Consider the following 18,903-nt stretch of genomic DNA (forward strand, 5'->3'; position numbering starts at 1 on the left):
CTCTCTCTAAAAATAAGAAAATCAAATTGTTTTTTTTTTAAATTCATTCATTGGTCTTAGAATCAGAAAAGGCTCTAAATTCTTGCCTGTTTCCAAAACTGAAGCCACCTTCCAAAGACCAAACGTGTCACTGTGAAGGATAATGGCAATTCCAAAAGAGGCAATCATACTTAAAACGTTTTGAGCAACAACTTAGAAAAAATACCCTGACATGGTATTTTGGAAAGGATTATATATATGGATGTATTAGTCCTCGAATGTTAGCTAACAAACTGGGTTTTATTACGATTTTTCAGATATACTATCTATTCATTTTATCTCTCAACAAAAATCACATTGCAGCTCATTGGTTCAAGCCAGAAATATGAATTAGCAGAAATTAGTATAACTCTGATGATGGTATACTTCTAATGGTCACTGAATAAATATCAGTGGATAAATTTCATATATTTAAATGATCTTATTAGTTAATACATTAAAAAGATATGGGCAAAGAGAAGATCTTGTTTTAAGGAAATCCAAGGGTCAAAAAGTTTTGTTATTGAAACAATTGATAAAAAGTTTATACACAAAAATTCAGTGGTAATTTAACGCAGATGAGATACCCGGTATCCCAGTTCAAAGGGCATCCTGCATTCTTGGATGTCATGTTGTTACCCCTGTATGCTAATAAAGGCCAATTTCTGCTCCATCTAATTACTAATGTGCCAAAATTATTTTTATTCTAAAATTTCACTGTATAAATTATTCCTAAAAATAAATGGGTCATCAGTGTGGAGTTTAAACTCATGATCAAAGAAAGATAATAAAAAGATACACTAATTTAATTTTATTCTGAGGCAGCAAGAACTTTAGACAAGCTGCGGTATCTTTTGTGTCTTACATGTAGTCCCCTAGAACCCAGCAACACTTAGCGTATAATGGGTGGCTGGTGGGCTTACTTGTGTACTGGGAAGGAAATGTTGAACTTCTCAGGGTTTTGCACAAGCCCACTGTCAATTGGAATGTCTCGAGTAAGCAGTCTTATTATTATAAGACATTATTAGCCATTATCATAGCTAAGTCTGTAACACTAAGACATGGAAAGCCCTAAAAGATGCTATGTATTTATTCAAACTGGCCTTTCTTGATAGAAGGCATTTTTTCCTAAGCCTTCCCTTAGATGCTAGTCAAGTAACTTGGCATTTTAGAAACAAAGGAGTTCTAATTACTCTATAGTGTTTCCAACCATCTAACTCCTGACATGAAAAAATGTTTCAGGTTTGATATCAAATATTTCATGAGAAAAGAAAATTCCTAGAACTCTCCCATTCTGGTCATTAACTTCATACCACTCTGTGCGAGCTTTAAACATGGTACGGAAGAAAAAAAATGGGATTTGGAGTCTGGGTTCTGGTGCAGCTCTGTCACTTACCAGCCATGTGACTTGGGGCAAGTTCAGTTTCCTCATCTGCAAAATGAGGATACATTATCTCATTTAATACTCACAATAAACCCTGTAATGTATGTCAAAGTGCCTAGCACAGTGCCTGGCTCATGGTAGGCATTCAGCAAGTATTAGCTCCCTTCCCCTTCCCTCCCTTAAGTTCTGGAAGACAATGTTCCAAATTATACTTATACTGCATATTAATTAAAAGGCAGATAACATCCATAAATTATTTCCCTGGAGTTTCCCTTCTAACAAACCTGGGTAATGGAATGATTGAAATGTATGGCTCTCATTCTTTTTTTGTTAAAAAATATGCCTATTAATAACTTTTAAAATCTATAGTATATGTTATTATATCCCTTTAGAGAATAAATTATTAAAAGATCGTATTACAAAATATCCTTTTAAATGTATGTAATTATTTAAAATATATAACTGTTAAGGTGAAGAATCACAAAAAACAAATGATACAGTCTCATCAGACTCGTAATAAGAAAACTGAAAACCCCCACAAGTCAAAGAGGTTCTTGTTTCCTCCTAACAGAGAAAGAAATGAGAAGCCCAGCCCAATGCCTATCTTGATAGCTTCCAATGTGAAAGTTTATCAACACCCCACAATGGTGACTTTATTTGTCTATTGATTGATTGATTGATTGATAGATATCTTTACAGTACGAGCACATTAACTGAACAAAACCATTTTTTATATATGGAGCTCCTTCATGTCTTTTCGCTATGTGTCACTAATCACAGATACACCTAAGTAATAAGCAATAGAGGTAACTTAGATGTCATACTTAGAAGCAGGGAGCTCCAGAAAGCTACTGACATCTTCACCTTTCTGTTTTGGTTCTCTCCCTCCCTATGACCACACCAGTGCTCCTAATGCCGAAATCGGGCTTGTCCTTGCTGGGTGCCTCACTCTGTCAGGAAGGTTTCCTCTTCCATTGCTCTAAGTTTTCCAGGAAAATTAAATCCCACATAAACACGATTATTTAAGCACTGAATAGTTCAAATATGTTACAACACATAGACCACATAGAATCAAGTCATTAAGTAGTTTTTACTTTAAGTTACACATGAGTTATGCATTCAGTGAAAATCATAAGAGTAAAAAAAGTTTGTAAAAAATAAGAAATTATATTGATATTTTTAGTTGTACGTAATGGCAAACTTAGGCTCTGTTGTCCTATGAGAGTAATAATGCTGGGGAAAAAATCTACTTTGACTACTTAAAATGATGCAAACTCTATTTTGTATGTTTTATAAGCAGTGTGTAGTGTGCTATTGTAACTCACCTAACATCAGCATTAGTTTATCAATGTCCGGTGAATTCTGAGAAGCAGCGTAATGTGAACAGAATCAGATAAGGACTCTGAAGAGCCAAATTGGTTCACCTCTTGCTAGGTTTGTAAGCTTGTAACAGTCATATACCCACTCTGATCTGTGTGGGTATGCAATGAACATAATAATATCTGCCTTGAGTAAATCAGGGGTATGCGTGGAAAGTGCTTTTCCTTGTGAGTATTTAAATATGGCTTCCTCAGCGAGGCCTACCCTGATCCTTCCACCTACAGTAGCTGTGAGCACGATCTGATAGTTTGACAGCACTTAACCACACTTGTATTTATTTTTATTTGTGAGATTAAGAGATTTTTTATTTTAAAGTTTACATAAATGCAAAGTATTATTTTACTAGTCAGTATGTTTACATAGGCAAATATAACTGGGCAAAGTGAAACAATTATCCCAAGTGATCTTTCATTAAAGATTTTTCAAAAATATTGGGAAAATAGCATATAGCAATTTCATACAGATTCGGAGTTCTAATGAAACTTAAGGTAAGTGACTCCTATATTTTCACTTCGAACATGATTATAACTTGCTTTGCTACCAACTTCAAGAAGCTGTTATTCCTGATACAAACCATTCTTTTATGTGAAAATTTCCAAAAACCTTTTCCTTTCACAAAGGTGAAATGTATCCTCATTCTCTTGTATCAAATATTTATTAACTAAGATACTATTTTCTAAAGTTGAATAAGTTGGAAGGTTTATTTTTTGTTTTTTGGTTGGAATAATAACAGTTTTTATTATTTTATTCAATGGATTATTGTTTATACAGTCAATGTTTATGACTGCATATATATTTTTTTACATTTGATAATTTATTTATTTTTATTTTTTTTTCTGATTTTTAAAAACATTTTTATTGTTATTCAATTACAGTTGTCTGCCTTTTCTCCCCGTCCCTCCACCCCACCCCAGGAAAGGTTTGTTTTTAATAGTTCAGATATCCAGGCTGAATACAATTCATTAGAGATTTTTAGACCCAGAGACTAAGATGAAGAGTTAGACTCTTAACAATCAGCTTACAAAATAAAGCCAAAACTGTTTCTAATAAAAATTTAAATTACATCCAACAGAATAATATAATTCTATAAACTGTAAGTACTCCCTTTTCAAATTCAATCCCCTGTCCCTGTAAGTAAATGCTTCTAAAAACTCTCCCAGACTGGTTATTATTGTCAGCAGCCTGATGCTGGTCTAGATCAGTTTTCCAAACTGTAAGTTGTAGATCAATGGTGAGTCACAAAGTCAACTTCATGGTTACATTAAAAATTACAAGAATTACATTAAAAAAAAAAAGAAACACAAAAGTATGACTACATTACATATGCTAAAGCTAAGCTTTACTTTTCGAGCAGATTTTTATATAGACCTAAGGTACACACAAGTCTACTGTCATGTAAATGTGGGTCATTTTCAAAGTTTGTGAGCCAATACTCTATACCAATCAACCTGAGAGAGAGACAGAGACGGAGAGAGAGACAGAAATGTCCTTTCCATTTTCAAATAGCGGCTCAAATAGAATTGATTCTGTGAGAACTGACCAGATTTCCAAAAACAATGATTTCCCAGGGTACAATGAGTTAGTGAAAAAGTTTGAATTAGAAAGGATAAATCATATATAAGCATTATGGGTAAAACTGTGGAAAAAATATCTCTTCAAGGATGCCATATTCATTCTGTAAATGTTCATTTATTTACAAGCAAAGGTTAAAAATTTATGCAAATTTTTATCTTAAATGTTCATATTTAAATATATTCTGAGTATTTTTAAATCATTTATTTTCTTTTTGTTATGATTCTCTCCCATGCTTGGAGAAGTCAAATGGTGAATTGAAATTTATAAACCAACTAATAATTTTTAGAAAATAAATATGTACACAAAAGTGCTTTTTGGTTCTAAGAATCATATGGCATGCAGTATTTGAGATTGTTTACGTCCATCTACATCTTACAATAAATTTGCTGTTGGAGAGCTTCTGTAATCTATAGTATCTCTAAAACTTAGCAAAAGTTTTGAGAAAAACAGTTGCTCAAGATAATTTCAAAAACAATTTTATACAGGTGTTATTTGCTTGAGACAATGGAATGTTCCTGTTTAGAAGGAGGAGCTGAGATCCACTAACTGAAGACGTAAATTGTGAGCAAGCTGTTTACAACTATCCATTCTTCGTGAATTCAAATGCAAATCAGTACTGGGTTAGAAATAAGATACCACTCAACAAACACAGTTGCAACAACATTATGAATATCACCGACTAAGTCAGGAACATTACTTATTGCTAAGGAAACCAAACCACGGAAAGAACTGCGGATTTTCAGACATACTCTTCCCTAACCGTGCACTTAAGAGGGTGCTGTGAGCAGCAGATCCCACAGAGCGATGGGTGAGCGAGGGCCCCTGACCCGACCCAGATGGAGCCCACGCACATGTGGACCCTGGAGTGGTGCAGGGCTCCTGGGATCTGCCCACACACGGGGAGGCAGTGCTAGCTTCCTACAGCAGATACTTACTTACCTGCAGAGAAAAGCTAAACTGAGGCTCACAAGTCAAGCTATCCAGTCCTACAGCTTCCACGGAGACAGGCGAGCGGTGAGCTAGTTAACAAACTCAAGCTGTCAGCAGCGCTTGACACAGCGGAAGGGAACTGGCTCAGTCACAGCCTGGCTCGGGGCTGACGTCAATGTGCAGCCCGCTTGGAGTTTAACTTTTCCATTTCCCCGAGGACCACGATTCCAGGAAATGCAATGACGTCAGCCCTTTGAACTCCATTAGGGAGGAACAGACCATTTTAGACACCGGAGCAAAGAAAGGAGTAGGCACACAAACATCCCAACACTCTGGTCTGCTTTGGAGCTACATTTGTACACAACAATGAAATCGGAAGCTTATTTTTTTACAACTTGAACAGTATGTATATTTAACTTGTAGCAGCACTGGATATGCAACAGGTTGCCAATGAAGTGACAGCTTCCTTTAGCAGGGGCCAGGGGGTGGAGAGAGAGAGAAACTGTCTTGATCAAGTAAGCGATGTAACACTGAGCAAAGAACCAATTCCACTAAGATGCCTTGCAGGATTGTCCAACCTTTTGGCGTCTGTGGGCCACACTGGAAGAAGAAGAGTTGTCTTGGCCCACACATTAAACACACAAACACTAACAAAAACTGATGAGCAAAAAAGGAAGGTTTTAAGTAAATTTACAATTTTGTGTTGGGCTGCATTCATAGCCATCCTGGGCTGCAGGTTAGACACCCCTGAAAGCATGCTGAATAGATACAAAGCTCCTCAGCTATTAGAAAAGTAGTATTTTTTAAAAACTCAGAGGTCCCTAAATAAGTTTTCAAAATTTCAAAAATAATTTTACAGAATTAAATCTTTCTCTAAAGTCCTTACCTGTTTCATCTCCAGTTACAGCCATGACAGGCTTCCTCATGCAGAACTGCCCGGTTCTCCCACTCACAGGTCAACACAAAGTGTTCTGACTAGCAAGCATGTACAGTTATAAGTGGCAGTACTGACATCACAATGACATCACTAGCCTATCACTGCCATAAATTTGCTTTGTCACAGACAAGATTACTGAAACGAAAGCCCTATGAAAGCCCTGCAATAAACCATTGAATGATCATTTCTCATTTTTACACAAAAATCTGTTGAGATGGGCTGTTGCAAAAATAAATGTTTCATTAGTATTAAAAGATACCTGTTGTTTCTTATGGGCTATTGCTTTATTATTATTCTGTCCAAGGTTTCTAAGTAAACAAAGGGGCCATAAGCCCTATTGATTTTTTTTATAAGTTGGGGGAGAAAACGCTTGGAGATTTAAAATATAAACAACTGACACTCAGTAGAGTGAGATGCCATGAAGGAAACAGAAATGTATTTCATAGAGGCTTCTAGATTCTCCTTCTAAGAAATAACTAGCCACTTCTGTTTACTTATAATGCATTTCTATTTGTTACATCAGAAAATCCAGCTGTTCCTAAGGTGATGTACAATTTGCTAATTTCATTGGAAAAGAATAGATACTGAAATTTAAAAAATTCAAATGTAACCAGTATAATATAGCACTCTTCCACAAATATTAGATTTAACCATATGGACTTGCTCATATTTGACCTTTTTGGCCCACTAAAACAGCAGTTACGTGTGGCTCAATCTAACACATCATTTTACTAAATTAAAATCCCTTGAAACGAATTTTGTGACTTTAAAAAATTCATAAATAGAAGTTCCAGCCAAGATGGAGGCAAGACTGTGCCTCCTCGCACAACCAAAAGAAGGACGACAACAAATTTAAAAACAAACAAAAAAAGCAACCAAAACTGCCAGAAAATCAAACTGTATGGAAGTCCGACAACTAAGAAGTTAAAGAAGAAACATTCATCCAGAGGGGTAAGAGGGGCGGAGATGGCAGCCAGGGTGGAGAGGACTCAAGGCAAGGTGGTGATGGAGGACCAGGGTGAGCCCACATTTGCATGCAGGTAAACCGGGAGGAACAACTGGGGAGTGAGACAGACTGCACAACCCAGGGTTCCAGCACAGGGAAATAAAGCCTCAAAGCCTCTAACTGAAAAAACCTGTAGGTGTTACAGAGGTAGGAGAAACTCCCAGCCTCACAGGAGAGTTCACTGGAGAGACCCACAGGGGCCTAGAACGTACACAAACCCACCTACCCGGGAATCAGCACCAAAAGGGCCCAATTTGCTTGCCAGTAGCAGAGGAAGTGACAGAAAACTGGCGGGAAGCCGAGTAAGCAGTATTGTTCCCTCTTGGACCCCTCCCCCACATACAGCATCACAATGCAGCAATGTGGGTTGCCCCACCCTGGAGAATACCTAAGGCTCTGCCCCTTACTACATAGTAGGTGCAATGAGACAAAAAAAAAAAAAAAAAAGAAGAAAGAACAGATTAAAGCTCCAGAAAAAATACAACTAAGCAATGAAGAGATAGCCAACCCATCAGATGCAGAGTTCAAAATACAGGTAACCAGGATGCTCACAGAATTGGTTGACTATGGTTGCAAGATAGAGGAAAAAGTGAAGGCTATGAAAAGTGAAATAAAGGAAAACGTGCAGGGAAACAATAGTGACAGGATGAAAACCAGGACTCAGATCAACCGTTTGAACCAGAAGGAAAAAATAAACTTTCAACTAGAACAGAATGAAGAAACAAGAGTTCAAAAAATTGAGGAGAAGCTTAGGAACCTCTGGGACAACTTTAAACATTCCAACATCTGAATCATAGGGGTGCCAGAAGGAGAATAGGAAGACCAAGAAATTGAAAACTTATTTGAAAAAATAATAAAGGAGAACTTCCCTGATCTGGCAAAGGAAATAAATAGACTTCCAGGAAGTCCAGGAAGCTCAGAGTCCCAAAGAAGTTGGACCCAAGGAAGCACACACCAAGGCACACCATAATTACATTACCCAAGATTTAAGATAAAGAGAGAATCTTAAAATCAGCAAGAGAAAAGGAGACAGTTATCTACAAAGGAGTTCCCATAAGACTAGAAGATGATTTGACAAAAGAAACCTTACAGGCAAGAAGAGGCTGGAAAGGGTTTTGAGCAGAAGTATTCAGTCATGAAAGGCAAGGACCTACATCCAAGATTACTCTATCTAGCAAAGCTATCACTTAGAGTGGAAGGGCAGATAAAGTGCTTCTCAGATAAGGTCAAGTTGAAGGAGTTCATCATCACCAAGCCCTTGATATATGAAATGTTAAAGGGAGTTTTACAATTTACAAGAGCCAAGTACTGGAAGCAACCTACGTGCCCATCAGCAAATGAGTGGATCAAAAAACTATGGTACATTTACACAATGGAATTCTACATAGCAGAGAGAAAGAAGGAGCTTATACCTTTTGTGACAGCATAGATGGAACTGGAGAGCATCTTGCTAAGTGAAATAAGCCAGGTGGTGAGGAACAAATACCATATGATCTCACCTTTAACTGGAACATAATCAACAGAAGAAAAAAAGCAAACAAAATACAACCAAAGACATTGAAGCTAAGAACAATCTAACAATAGCCAGAGGGGAGGGGGGAAGGGATAGTGGGGAGAAGGGTTTTCAGGAACTACTATAAAGGACACATGGACAAAACCAAGGGGGAGGGTGGAAGCAGGGGAGGGAGGTGGGTTTGGCTGGGGTGGGGTAGAGACGTGGGGATAAAATGCAGACAACTGTAACTGAACAACAATAAAATAATTTAAAAATTAAAAAAAAAAGAAATGTTAAAGGGACTTTTCCAAGAAAAAGAAGATAAAAAATATGAACAGTAGAATGACAACAAACAACTATCAACAATTGAACTTAAAAAATACCAAAAACAAACTAAGCAAACAACTAGAAAAAGAAGAGAATCACAGAAATGGAGATCACCTGGAGGGTTATCAGTGGGGAGGTGGAAAGGGAGAATGGGGGAAAAGATACAGGGAATAAGAAGCATAAATGGTAGGTACAAAATAGACGGGGGAGGTTGAGAATAGTATAGGAAAAGGAGAAGCCAAAGAACTTACATGTACGACCCATGGACATGAACTATAGGGGGGAAATGTGGGTGGGAGAGTGGTGCAGGGTGGAGACAAATAAAGGGGGAAGAATGGGACAAACTGCAATAGCATAATCAATAAAATATTTTTTAAAATTAAAAAAATAAAATTTCATAAATAAATTGCAATTACTATTCATAAATTTTAAAGATATGTCCATTTAAAAAAAGTATATCTGAATTTATTTAGGTTACTTAATGAAGATTTGCCACAAGAAGAGCTGGATCACTGTAAATTCCAAGGTCGGACACAAAAGCAGTGCTGTTCAACAGTATAATGGACCATAGCCTGGGGGAAAGTGATTGGCATCTCTAGGACTCAAAAGTAAGTGACATGTCCCTGAGATCTTTTACTTTCATCAGTGGCTTGTACAAAGCCCAGTCCCTTGTATGATTAGAATTCAAGCTGACCTTAAGTCAATGAAATGACATCCCACCACGTTTTTGCTTTATTCCAAGAAGCATCCTCTTGTAAAGTGAGGGACACTCAGATGCTTAGGAGGAGAAACTTCAGGGAGAACCCGTGTTTCCACTAATTCTCCAGAAAATATAAACCGAAGACATCCCGCTAATGTGTAAGAAAATCTGGGGAACACCTTAGACATCAACCCCATCACAGGCTCTGTAAAAATATATTGTCATCACATCCACACCTAAGGGTTTGGATCTAAGACTACTAGTTAGTTTTATTCACATTTTAGAAAGTTCAAATTATTCTCAACATTTGTTTAAGTTGGCACTTAGGTGCTTAATACATATTAGTGTAAAAGAAAGTGTAAAGAAGGAAAGGAAAGAGGGAAGGTGGTTGCTTGGCTGACTACTATTAGAAAGTTTTAATAAATTCCATGTGCCCAAAAAACTCAGTGAATCAGTACACAGAACTAGTAACATTTTCTTTCTTTCTTTCTTTCTTTCTTTTTTTTGAACTAGTAACATTTTCACTAGAGGAAGTATATTTTACTTTCATTCAGTAAATGGTTATTGAACCCACTTATCATATGCCAGGGACTCTCCTAGGGACTAAGAATCCCTGTCCAAGCAGAAGTTACCACCTAGGCAGGACCCGGAGAGTCACAGTTCAGTGATACGTGGTCTGGGGAGGTGCCGTGGAAGCTGCAAGAGGTGACCTAAGCCAGTTGTGGAGGTCAGGGAAGGCTTTCTGGGCCAAGTGCTATCCAAGATGAAACATGAACAACGTCTCAGGGCAAACAGCCATGTATGAAGGCCATAGAGGAGAGCGGGCACAACACATGACAGGAAATGAAAGAAATCCAGCATGAGAGGGAGAAGTGAGAAGGAGGAAGGCCCAGATCAAGCAGAGGCTGGGCCATGTTAAGGATTCTGACTCTGTCCAACAAGTAAGAGGCATTCATCCATTTAAGGGTTTTGAGCAGGAGGCTGACATGATGAGATGTGAATTTTAGAATTATCACTGTGAACTGTAGAACTGAGAGTATAACAGAGAAAGGGAATGTTCAAAACACAGACTTTTGTTTTTAAGATCTATTAGCTCCCAGAATCATTGGGAGGAATGAAGAAAGAGAGCATAGCTGAACTTTCAGGGAGAATTTCCTAAAAAAAGAGCCAAGAAGGGATATGCTGTTCCTGGCATGATTAGGAAACTGAGGACACTGCTCCAGATCTACCAGCTTGAGGCCAGGCACCTGGCAAGCCCTAGTCTGCTGCAGGAATCCAGGTGAGAGGGGACAGCAGCTGGGACCAGAATTATGGTGGGGGTGGAGAGGAGTGCAGGAACTTGTGACTTAGCAAGGAGAATGAATGGAGAAGGCAAGGGAGAGCAAGACATGACACCCAGGTTGCTGAAATGAAGCAACAGGATGGGAGAATCCATTACTGAAGTAGAGTAAACAAAGGAGAACTGGGGCCTCGAAATGGATGGGGAGTTTTGGATTTAAGAAGTCGAAATGTAGGAGGAACAGTCCATAGTCGACTGGAATCAGGGGCAGAGTCACAGTGAACTGGAGTCGTGGGCAGGCATGAATTCATCCAGGGACAGTACCCAAGTCAGATGGAAGAAGGCCCAGGATGCAATCCTGAAGAACACCACTAACACTTAGAGATGGGCAGAGGAAGGTTAGACCCATGAAGGAGCCTGAAAGAGGCAGGAGAGACAGAAGAAAAAATGGAAAGAATGCAGTATCAGGGAAGTGAAGGAAGCACAGGTCAACAGTGCTAAATACTGCTGAGGAATTCAATCAAGGTAAGAACCAATATCTCAAAAAGAAATTGCTGTGACCTTTCAATGGGATAGAGGATAAGAGAAGAATGCCCACTGACCTGTTCTGTTTATCACCAAACTAGAACTCCTGGCCATCATTATTTTTAAAAAGAAGAAGAAAAGGAAAAAAAGAAGAGGCAAGACAAGGAGAAAAAGAAAACAAGAAGAATAAAAGATCCAAAGGGAAGAAACAAAACATCTTATTTGGGTTTGATATAAATATTCACATAGTATCAGAGATAGAGTCACAAAGAGTCAGCATATTATTGGAAGTAATTAGAGTTTCGAAGGTTAATAGTCAAAAGATACTTTTTAAAAACTCAGTGATATTTCTCCACACCAGCAACAACTAGAAAATGTAATAGAAAGGTATCCTTCAAGAGAGCAACACAACCTGGGGGATGTGACTATAGTTAATAATACTGCATGTACATTTTAAAATTGCTGAAGAGTAGATCTTAAAAGTTCTCATCACAAGAAAAACAAATTGTAACTATTTGTGGGGATAGATGTTAACTAGACCTATTGTGGTGATCATTTATTGTGACTTATACAAATGTCAAATTGTTATGTTGTACACTAAAATTAATATCATATTATATGTAAATTACATCATAATAAAAGACTTTAGTTCTTTCTAAATTAATCTATAAATTAAATTCAATCTCATCATTGGCTTTATATTATTATTATTTAGAAACTCAAATTTATTCCAAATGCACATGAAAGAATAATGGTTCACAAAAGCTAAATCAGCACTTAAAAAAAAAAAAGACAAAAAAAGATGAACTTGTTCTGTGAGATAACAAACAGAGTTCTGAGACAACTCCAAGTATACATGAGAACCTACTGTATAACTGAGACTGCCTCAAAATTAACAGGGCAAGGGCAAACCATCAGTAGGGGAAAACTGGCTCCATACTTCTGCCTAATACTATACACAGAGATGAACCTCAGGTGAATTAAAGTCCTAAATGTAAAAGGTAAAACTATGTAAAGGTATGAAGCTAACAGAATTTTTGTAGAAAATATCTTTGTGACTTAGGGAAGAAAATAGTTCTTAAATAAACCTCAAAAGTACAACACTTGTGTGTTATCTATGCAGAACTCATTGTTAGGGTATCAATTAAAAACCTCTCATTGTTCAAGTATGAAGTTTGTGGTGGACTTTCTATATTAAACAAATTAGAAGAAATGATGATTCTTTATCATTATTCATTTAGATATAGAGGTTTCATGAGTATAAGGGATACATACAGTCCCCCGCTTAAGATGTTTTGCCTTATGATTTTTGACTTTACAATGGTTAAAAGTGATTTTTTCTACACATTCAGTAGAAACTGCAGTTGGAATTTTGAATTTTGATCTTTTCCAAGGCTAGTGATATGAGGTCTGATCCTGTCTCCTGATGCTGGGCAGGTGCAGCAAGCTGCAGGTCCCAGCTGGCCAGGCAATCACTAGGGTCAACAGCCCAAGCTCTACAGTGTTCACTGTGTGGCATGCCCGGGCCCAACTGAGCATGCGTAAGGCAGGTTCTGCTAAGCTATGATGTTCAGTAAGTTAGGTGTTTTAAATGCATTTTCAACTTACTACATTTTCAATTTATGATAGGCTTATCAGGATATAATTCCACCATAAACCAAGGAGCATCTCTAATGGGTGGCTTTAATATACATTTAAAAGAAAACATTAGAGTATTGGGTAAGTACTATGAAATTTTTTCATATTCCATAAATGCTACCACTACAGTTCTTCATATACATTTATTATGGTCCACATTAGCCTCCAAAATACCTAGGAGGACAGCTAATTGGCAAGAGACCTATCAATTATTATCTGCTTTTTTCCATATTTGGAAGATTTTCAAACTAAAGGAACTAATATTACTCCCCTTAAAATTAGTGCTATATCATAAGAACTCAGCATATGGTCCAAGAATAATAGAATTAAGTTAAAAAAGCAGAATTTTGAAAGTTCTAATAAACACATTATAGTTATTATAAGCACAACTGAATAAAATTAAAATAATGCATAACTCAAATTTAATTGAAAGCTTAGGTTCCCCTAAAAGCTTGGGGCTACATTCCAATTGCTTTATGCCATAAGAGGTAGAATGGGCACCTCAGATTTCAAACATACTATCAATAGTCTAAAGAAGAAAAATCAGCCAGTTTTGAGATAAGATGTCTATGTAGGACTTGAGTGTAACAGCTGGGAAAGACCCAAAGTCAGTGCATCACAGACTGGCTACTTCAATCTTCATAAACTACAGGGTCTGGCAGAAGTAACATCTGCTTGAGTGTGGTTCGTAGGGTAATATGTGTGTGATAATTTATCGTTTTAATTTGAACATTTCACCTAACATGTCATATGGTGTGCTTGAGTGTGATAGTGTTATGTTACAGAATTATATGCTTATGATTTTGTAATAAAAGAGGGGCATTATTTGTGCTGGACCTTGTAGGTAATAAACATAATTTAGACACAACATTTATAACACTCTCAAGTAAGAGATTATTTACTTAATTAAACAATTCACTCATGTTTTCAACTCCCCTTTTTCATTATGCTACTCTGAATTTAACTTTCCTTTAGCCAATAAAACCCGCTAAAAAATAAAAACCATGTAATGTATTTAACTTGTTTAATATACTAAAATATTTCTTCTTCAGCCTTTAAGGGCCCCCCCATCTACCCCCTGTATATTTCAGAACACCATAAAAGCACCACTGAGTGGTGTGCTGTAGTAACCCACAGGTACTCTAAATGCATCAGGTTAATAAACTATACCTTGGACAACCACCTGGCTGCCTGGGACAAAGAACTGCTGTGTGCCATCAGCTGCCTGCGCTGCATCCTGCACAATTGTAGCACCTGGTGGAAGAGCTCCTGAATTTGTCACTGTTAATGCCGGTAGTCCCTGAACAACATCAGATCCTGGTTTAGAAATCTGGATTGTTCCACCTTGAGCTATAGCAACTTAACAGAAAAAGGAAAGAAATATTAGAGAATTCCAAGCTTCATTTTTAATAATCTCATATTGGCAGGACATACTCTGGGTCTATGTATTACCAATGCTTCTCATTCTCAATTTACCCTCATTTCTGTGTGCTGAATTGATGAGGAGATCCTCATTCACAAGACAATACTCTGAAAGGTTCACAAACACTTGAAAATGTCTTTTTTAAAAAGTTTATTCATTTATTTAGCAAATAGTTATTAACACTTGAAAATATCTTATATTCAGAATTATTTGAAATACACAGAGCCCATGGAGCCTCCCTCCTCCCTGGCATCCATCCAACTAAATTATTTAAGAGGAAGAATGGAGATACAGCAGGGAGAAAGTCCAGCTTCTTGATTTTCTCTGTTCTTTCAGATATTTTTAGATAAAGAGCATTCTTCTAAAATTTAAGAAATGGTCAGTGAAATTCCATTGAGCATCATAAATACAATGAATTTGTTTCTTCACTCAGCTAACTACTTTTCTAATTTATCATCAAAAGAAAATAGCTTTTCATGGAATATATATTTTGGTTTTTAAAGCTCAAAACTACAAAACTGTAGCCTTTACCATTCTATGTGAGGATAATCCTGAAATATAAAATATTAAGTTGGAAAGGACCTTAAAAGGTAACTATTGAAACCATTTGTGCTACAATATTTGCCTCTACCAAGTGTCTTGAAATAACTGTCTCAGCTAATGGCAACAAATATGGACAGGATTTCTTCTAAATAGGGAGATTTGCCAGTCGTGTTTAAAAATTAACACATTAACTGAAAGTTTCAAAAGAAAAATTGATCAAGTGAAATGTTTTTAAATTTGAGTTGAACAGATGAATAAATCTAAATATCTGAAAGTTTGGTATACTCTAACATAAAGACTATCACTCCATGTTTTAGTTTAAACACTAAAGATGAAGTGGAACAAGGGCTATCCTTTTTTAAAAAATCACATATAAACTAGCTAACTAGATTTAACAATAAAGATAAAAATAATACATTCATCAGAATAACACAACACTGATAAACCAATGTAAATGCCTTATAGGAATGTTACAGTAGCATCTAAAATACATTCTGAACATTTCCAAGTCATTCCCTAGCATTTTAACAGTATCTAAGCAAAGGACCACTTACGTGAAGACCTGATGGGATAAGCCTAACACAAAAAGATGGGTTAACATTTTTTTAAGAGTTCAACACAGATACATTCTCTGTGTTTTAGTTCACTGAGAGGCCGCTATTAGAATAGGATTGAAAGAAACTGAAGAATCAGTTACAAAATGTCAATAGTGCTGAGGTTGAGAAACTCTGATGTAGTATCACTTTTTCTGGCTCATCCAGAACTTTATATTCAGTACACATTTTAAAAACCAGATTTCACCACGACTCTCCAAAGATTTCAAGGGTCTCAAGATTCACCCCTTGGAATAAAAGGGTTTGGGAGAGATCTAACTGTGTCTACCTTCTTAAAAAAGATATATGAAAATGAAGAGATAATGCTTCCTTAAATCCCTATGGCTGGACATGGATAAATTTTATATGTTATCACACATTTGAATGTGTAATAATTAGTTTGATGTCCTAGTAATAGTGGTTTAGAAAGGACAAGCACAGGCAGCGTAACCACACTGTATAAGAAGCACAAAGCCGCAGAACCAAGATGGCGGTGTAGGTAGACACACTGCACCTCCTCGCACAACCAGAACTGACAGAAAATCGAACAGCAAGGAAGTCCGACACCAAGGAAATAAAAAATAAACATTCATCCAGACCGGTAGGAGGGGCGCAGATGGGCAGCCAGGGCAGAGAGGACTCACGTGGCTGTGGTGGGACCGAGACTGGCGGAGTGTGGGACGAATGGGGCGGGCAGTCTGACCACTGGCAGACCCTGAGGCCCAACATTCGCGCACAGATAAACCGGACAAACAGTGGGGAGTGAAGCAGACCGTGCAACCCTGGGCTCCAGCTCGGGGAAATAAAGCCTCAAACCTCTGATTGAAAACGCCTGTGGGGGTTGGGGCAGCAGCAGGAGAAACTTCCAGCCTCACAGGAGAGGTCATTGGAGAGACCCACAGGGGCCTAGGGCATGCACAAGCCCACTCACTCGGGAACCAGCACCAGAGGGGCCCAGTTTGATTGTGGGTAGCAGAGTGAAAGACTGAAATCCAGTGGAGAGTGGAGCGGGCGCCATTGATCCCTCTTGGCCCCTCCCCCATGTACAGAGTCATAGCGCAACTACCAGCATTACCCGGCCCCACCCCGGGAACACCTAAGGGTCAGCCCCTTTAAGTAACAGGAGTGCCAAGACAAAAAAAAAAAAAAAAAATGGCCCAAATGACAGAACACTTCAAAGCTCCAGAAATAATACAACTAAGCGAGGAAGAGATAGCCAACCTATCAGATGCACAGTTCAAAACACTGGTTATCAAGACGCTCACAGAATTGGTTGAATCTGTTCAAAAACCAGATGAAAAAATGAAGGCTATGCTAAGAGAAACAAAGGAAAATGTACAGGGAACCAATAGTAATGAGAAGGAAACTGGGACTGAAATCAACAGTGTGGTCCAGAAGGAAGAAAGAAACATCCAACCAGAAAAGAATGAAGAAACAAGAATTCAAAAAAATGAGGAGAGGCATAAGAACCTCCAGGACATCTTGAAACATTCCAACACCTGAATTATAGGGGTGGCAGAAGGAGAAGAGGAAGAACAAAAAATTGAAAACTTATTTGAACAAATAATGAAGGAGAACTTCCCTAATCTGGCAAAGGAAATAGACTTCCAGGAAGTCCAGGAAGCTCAGAGAGTCCCAAAGAAGCTGGACCCAAGGAGTCACACACCAAGGCACATCATAATTACACTACCCAAGATGAAACAGAAGGAGAGAATCTTAGAAGCAGCAAGAGAAAAGGACACAGTTCCCTACAAAGGACTTCCCATATAAGACTGTCAGCTGATTTCTCCAAAGAGACCTTACAGGCAAGAAGGGGCTGGCAAGAAGTATTCCAAGTCATGAAAGGCAAGGACCTACATCCAAGATTACTGTATCCAGCAAAGCTATCATTTAGAATGGAAGGGCAGAGAAAGTGCTTCTCAGATAAGGTCAAGTTCAAGGAGTTCATCATCATCAAGCCCTTATTATAGGAAATGTTAAAGGGATTTATCTAAGAAAAAGAAGATAAAAAATATGAACAGTAAAAATGGCTGCAAACTGAGTTATTAACAACCACACCTAAAACAAAAACAAAAGCAAACTAAGCCAACAACTAGAACAGGAACAGAACCACAGAAATGGAGATCACATGGAGGGTTATCAATAGGGGAGTGGGAGGGGGAGAGGGGGGAAAGGTACAGAGAATAAATAGCATAAATGATAGGTGGAAAATAGACAGGGGGAGGGTAAGAATAGTGTAGGAAATGTAGAAGCCAAAGAACTTATAAGTATGACCCATGGACATGAACTATAGGGGGGGAATGTGGGAGGGAGGAGGTGGGCAGGATGGAGTGGAGTAAGGGGGTGGAATGGGACAACTGTAATAGTGTAATCAATAAATATATTTAAAAAAAAAGAAACACAAAGCCAAGTGTTAACCTAAATTTTAAAAGCCAAAATGAGACAACAAGCTTATATTTGGGATGAAAAAATTATAATTTTGGGAGCACAGTTTTGAGAAGAAAGTCAGCATCCTGATTACAGGGTGAAAGCAAGGTGTTTTTATGAGAAAAAGAAAGGGAGAATTATAAAAAGAAGAAAAAATTCCCATTGGTGCTGACAAGCTGAGCTGCTATTGGCTACACTGATTCTATCTTCAGATACAAGGCACATAATCATCAGTCCTTGTGATCAGACAGTCCTGCTGACCTTCCCGATAATTGTTTATAAGACAATTGTGGTTTGGCCCCAGTCCACAGTTTCAAGAAACAGCACGAGCAAGACAGCTTCCTCTGGAATGGCTGCTCAGGCTGCATTTTAAAATGGCCCATTCCTGTTATTCTTCACGCTCGCATATAGCAGGCACTCAGTATGACAAATGAATGACTGTCATTTACCTCATGACAGACCATAAGCCACTTGGGAATCTAGAAAAGTTAAATTAAGTATGGTTTCAAATTCTGATAATAGAACTTAATTTTCAATACCAATTAGTAAGCTTTTGGACTAGTAAAAAAATCTGAGGTGAGAGTAGTTGCTTCCACAGATAAGAACCATGAAATAGGCAGGTAACAGAGGTCCTTGCTTTGTCCTTTTTACACTTTTTTCATTTCTACAATGTTTCCCCGTAACTCCATCCAATACTTACTGCTTTCACAGTCTGAAAAGCTG

At 37.8% G+C, this 18,903-nt stretch overlaps 1 protein-coding gene across 6 annotated transcripts in view; it reads right to left on the reverse strand.

The window, feature by feature from the left end:
• The window catches only part of LOC112317829 (cAMP-responsive element modulator), a 56,968-nt gene that overhangs the window by 20,846 nt on the left and 17,219 nt on the right, over positions 1-18,903 (reverse strand). For 2 of the 6 annotated variants that reach the window (XM_024574922.3, XM_071221254.1), the window contains one exon: positions 14,365-14,553. The exons of 1 other annotated variant lie outside the window; for it this stretch is intronic. In XM_024574922.3, the coding sequence (XP_024430690.2) occupies positions 14,365-14,553 (189 nt within the window). Of the gene's footprint in view, positions 1-1,414; positions 1,451-5,296; positions 5,502-14,364; positions 14,554-18,903 lie in introns of those variants that run through there. 3 more of the 6 variants (XM_024574921.3, XM_053922949.1, XM_053922950.1) reach the window with 3 other exon arrangements.

The sequence above is a fragment of the Desmodus rotundus genome, chromosome 4, assembly GCF_022682495.2.
Source record: "Desmodus rotundus isolate HL8 chromosome 4, HLdesRot8A.1, whole genome shotgun sequence".
NCBI classification, from domain to species: Eukaryota; Metazoa; Chordata; class Mammalia; order Chiroptera; family Phyllostomidae; genus Desmodus; species Desmodus rotundus.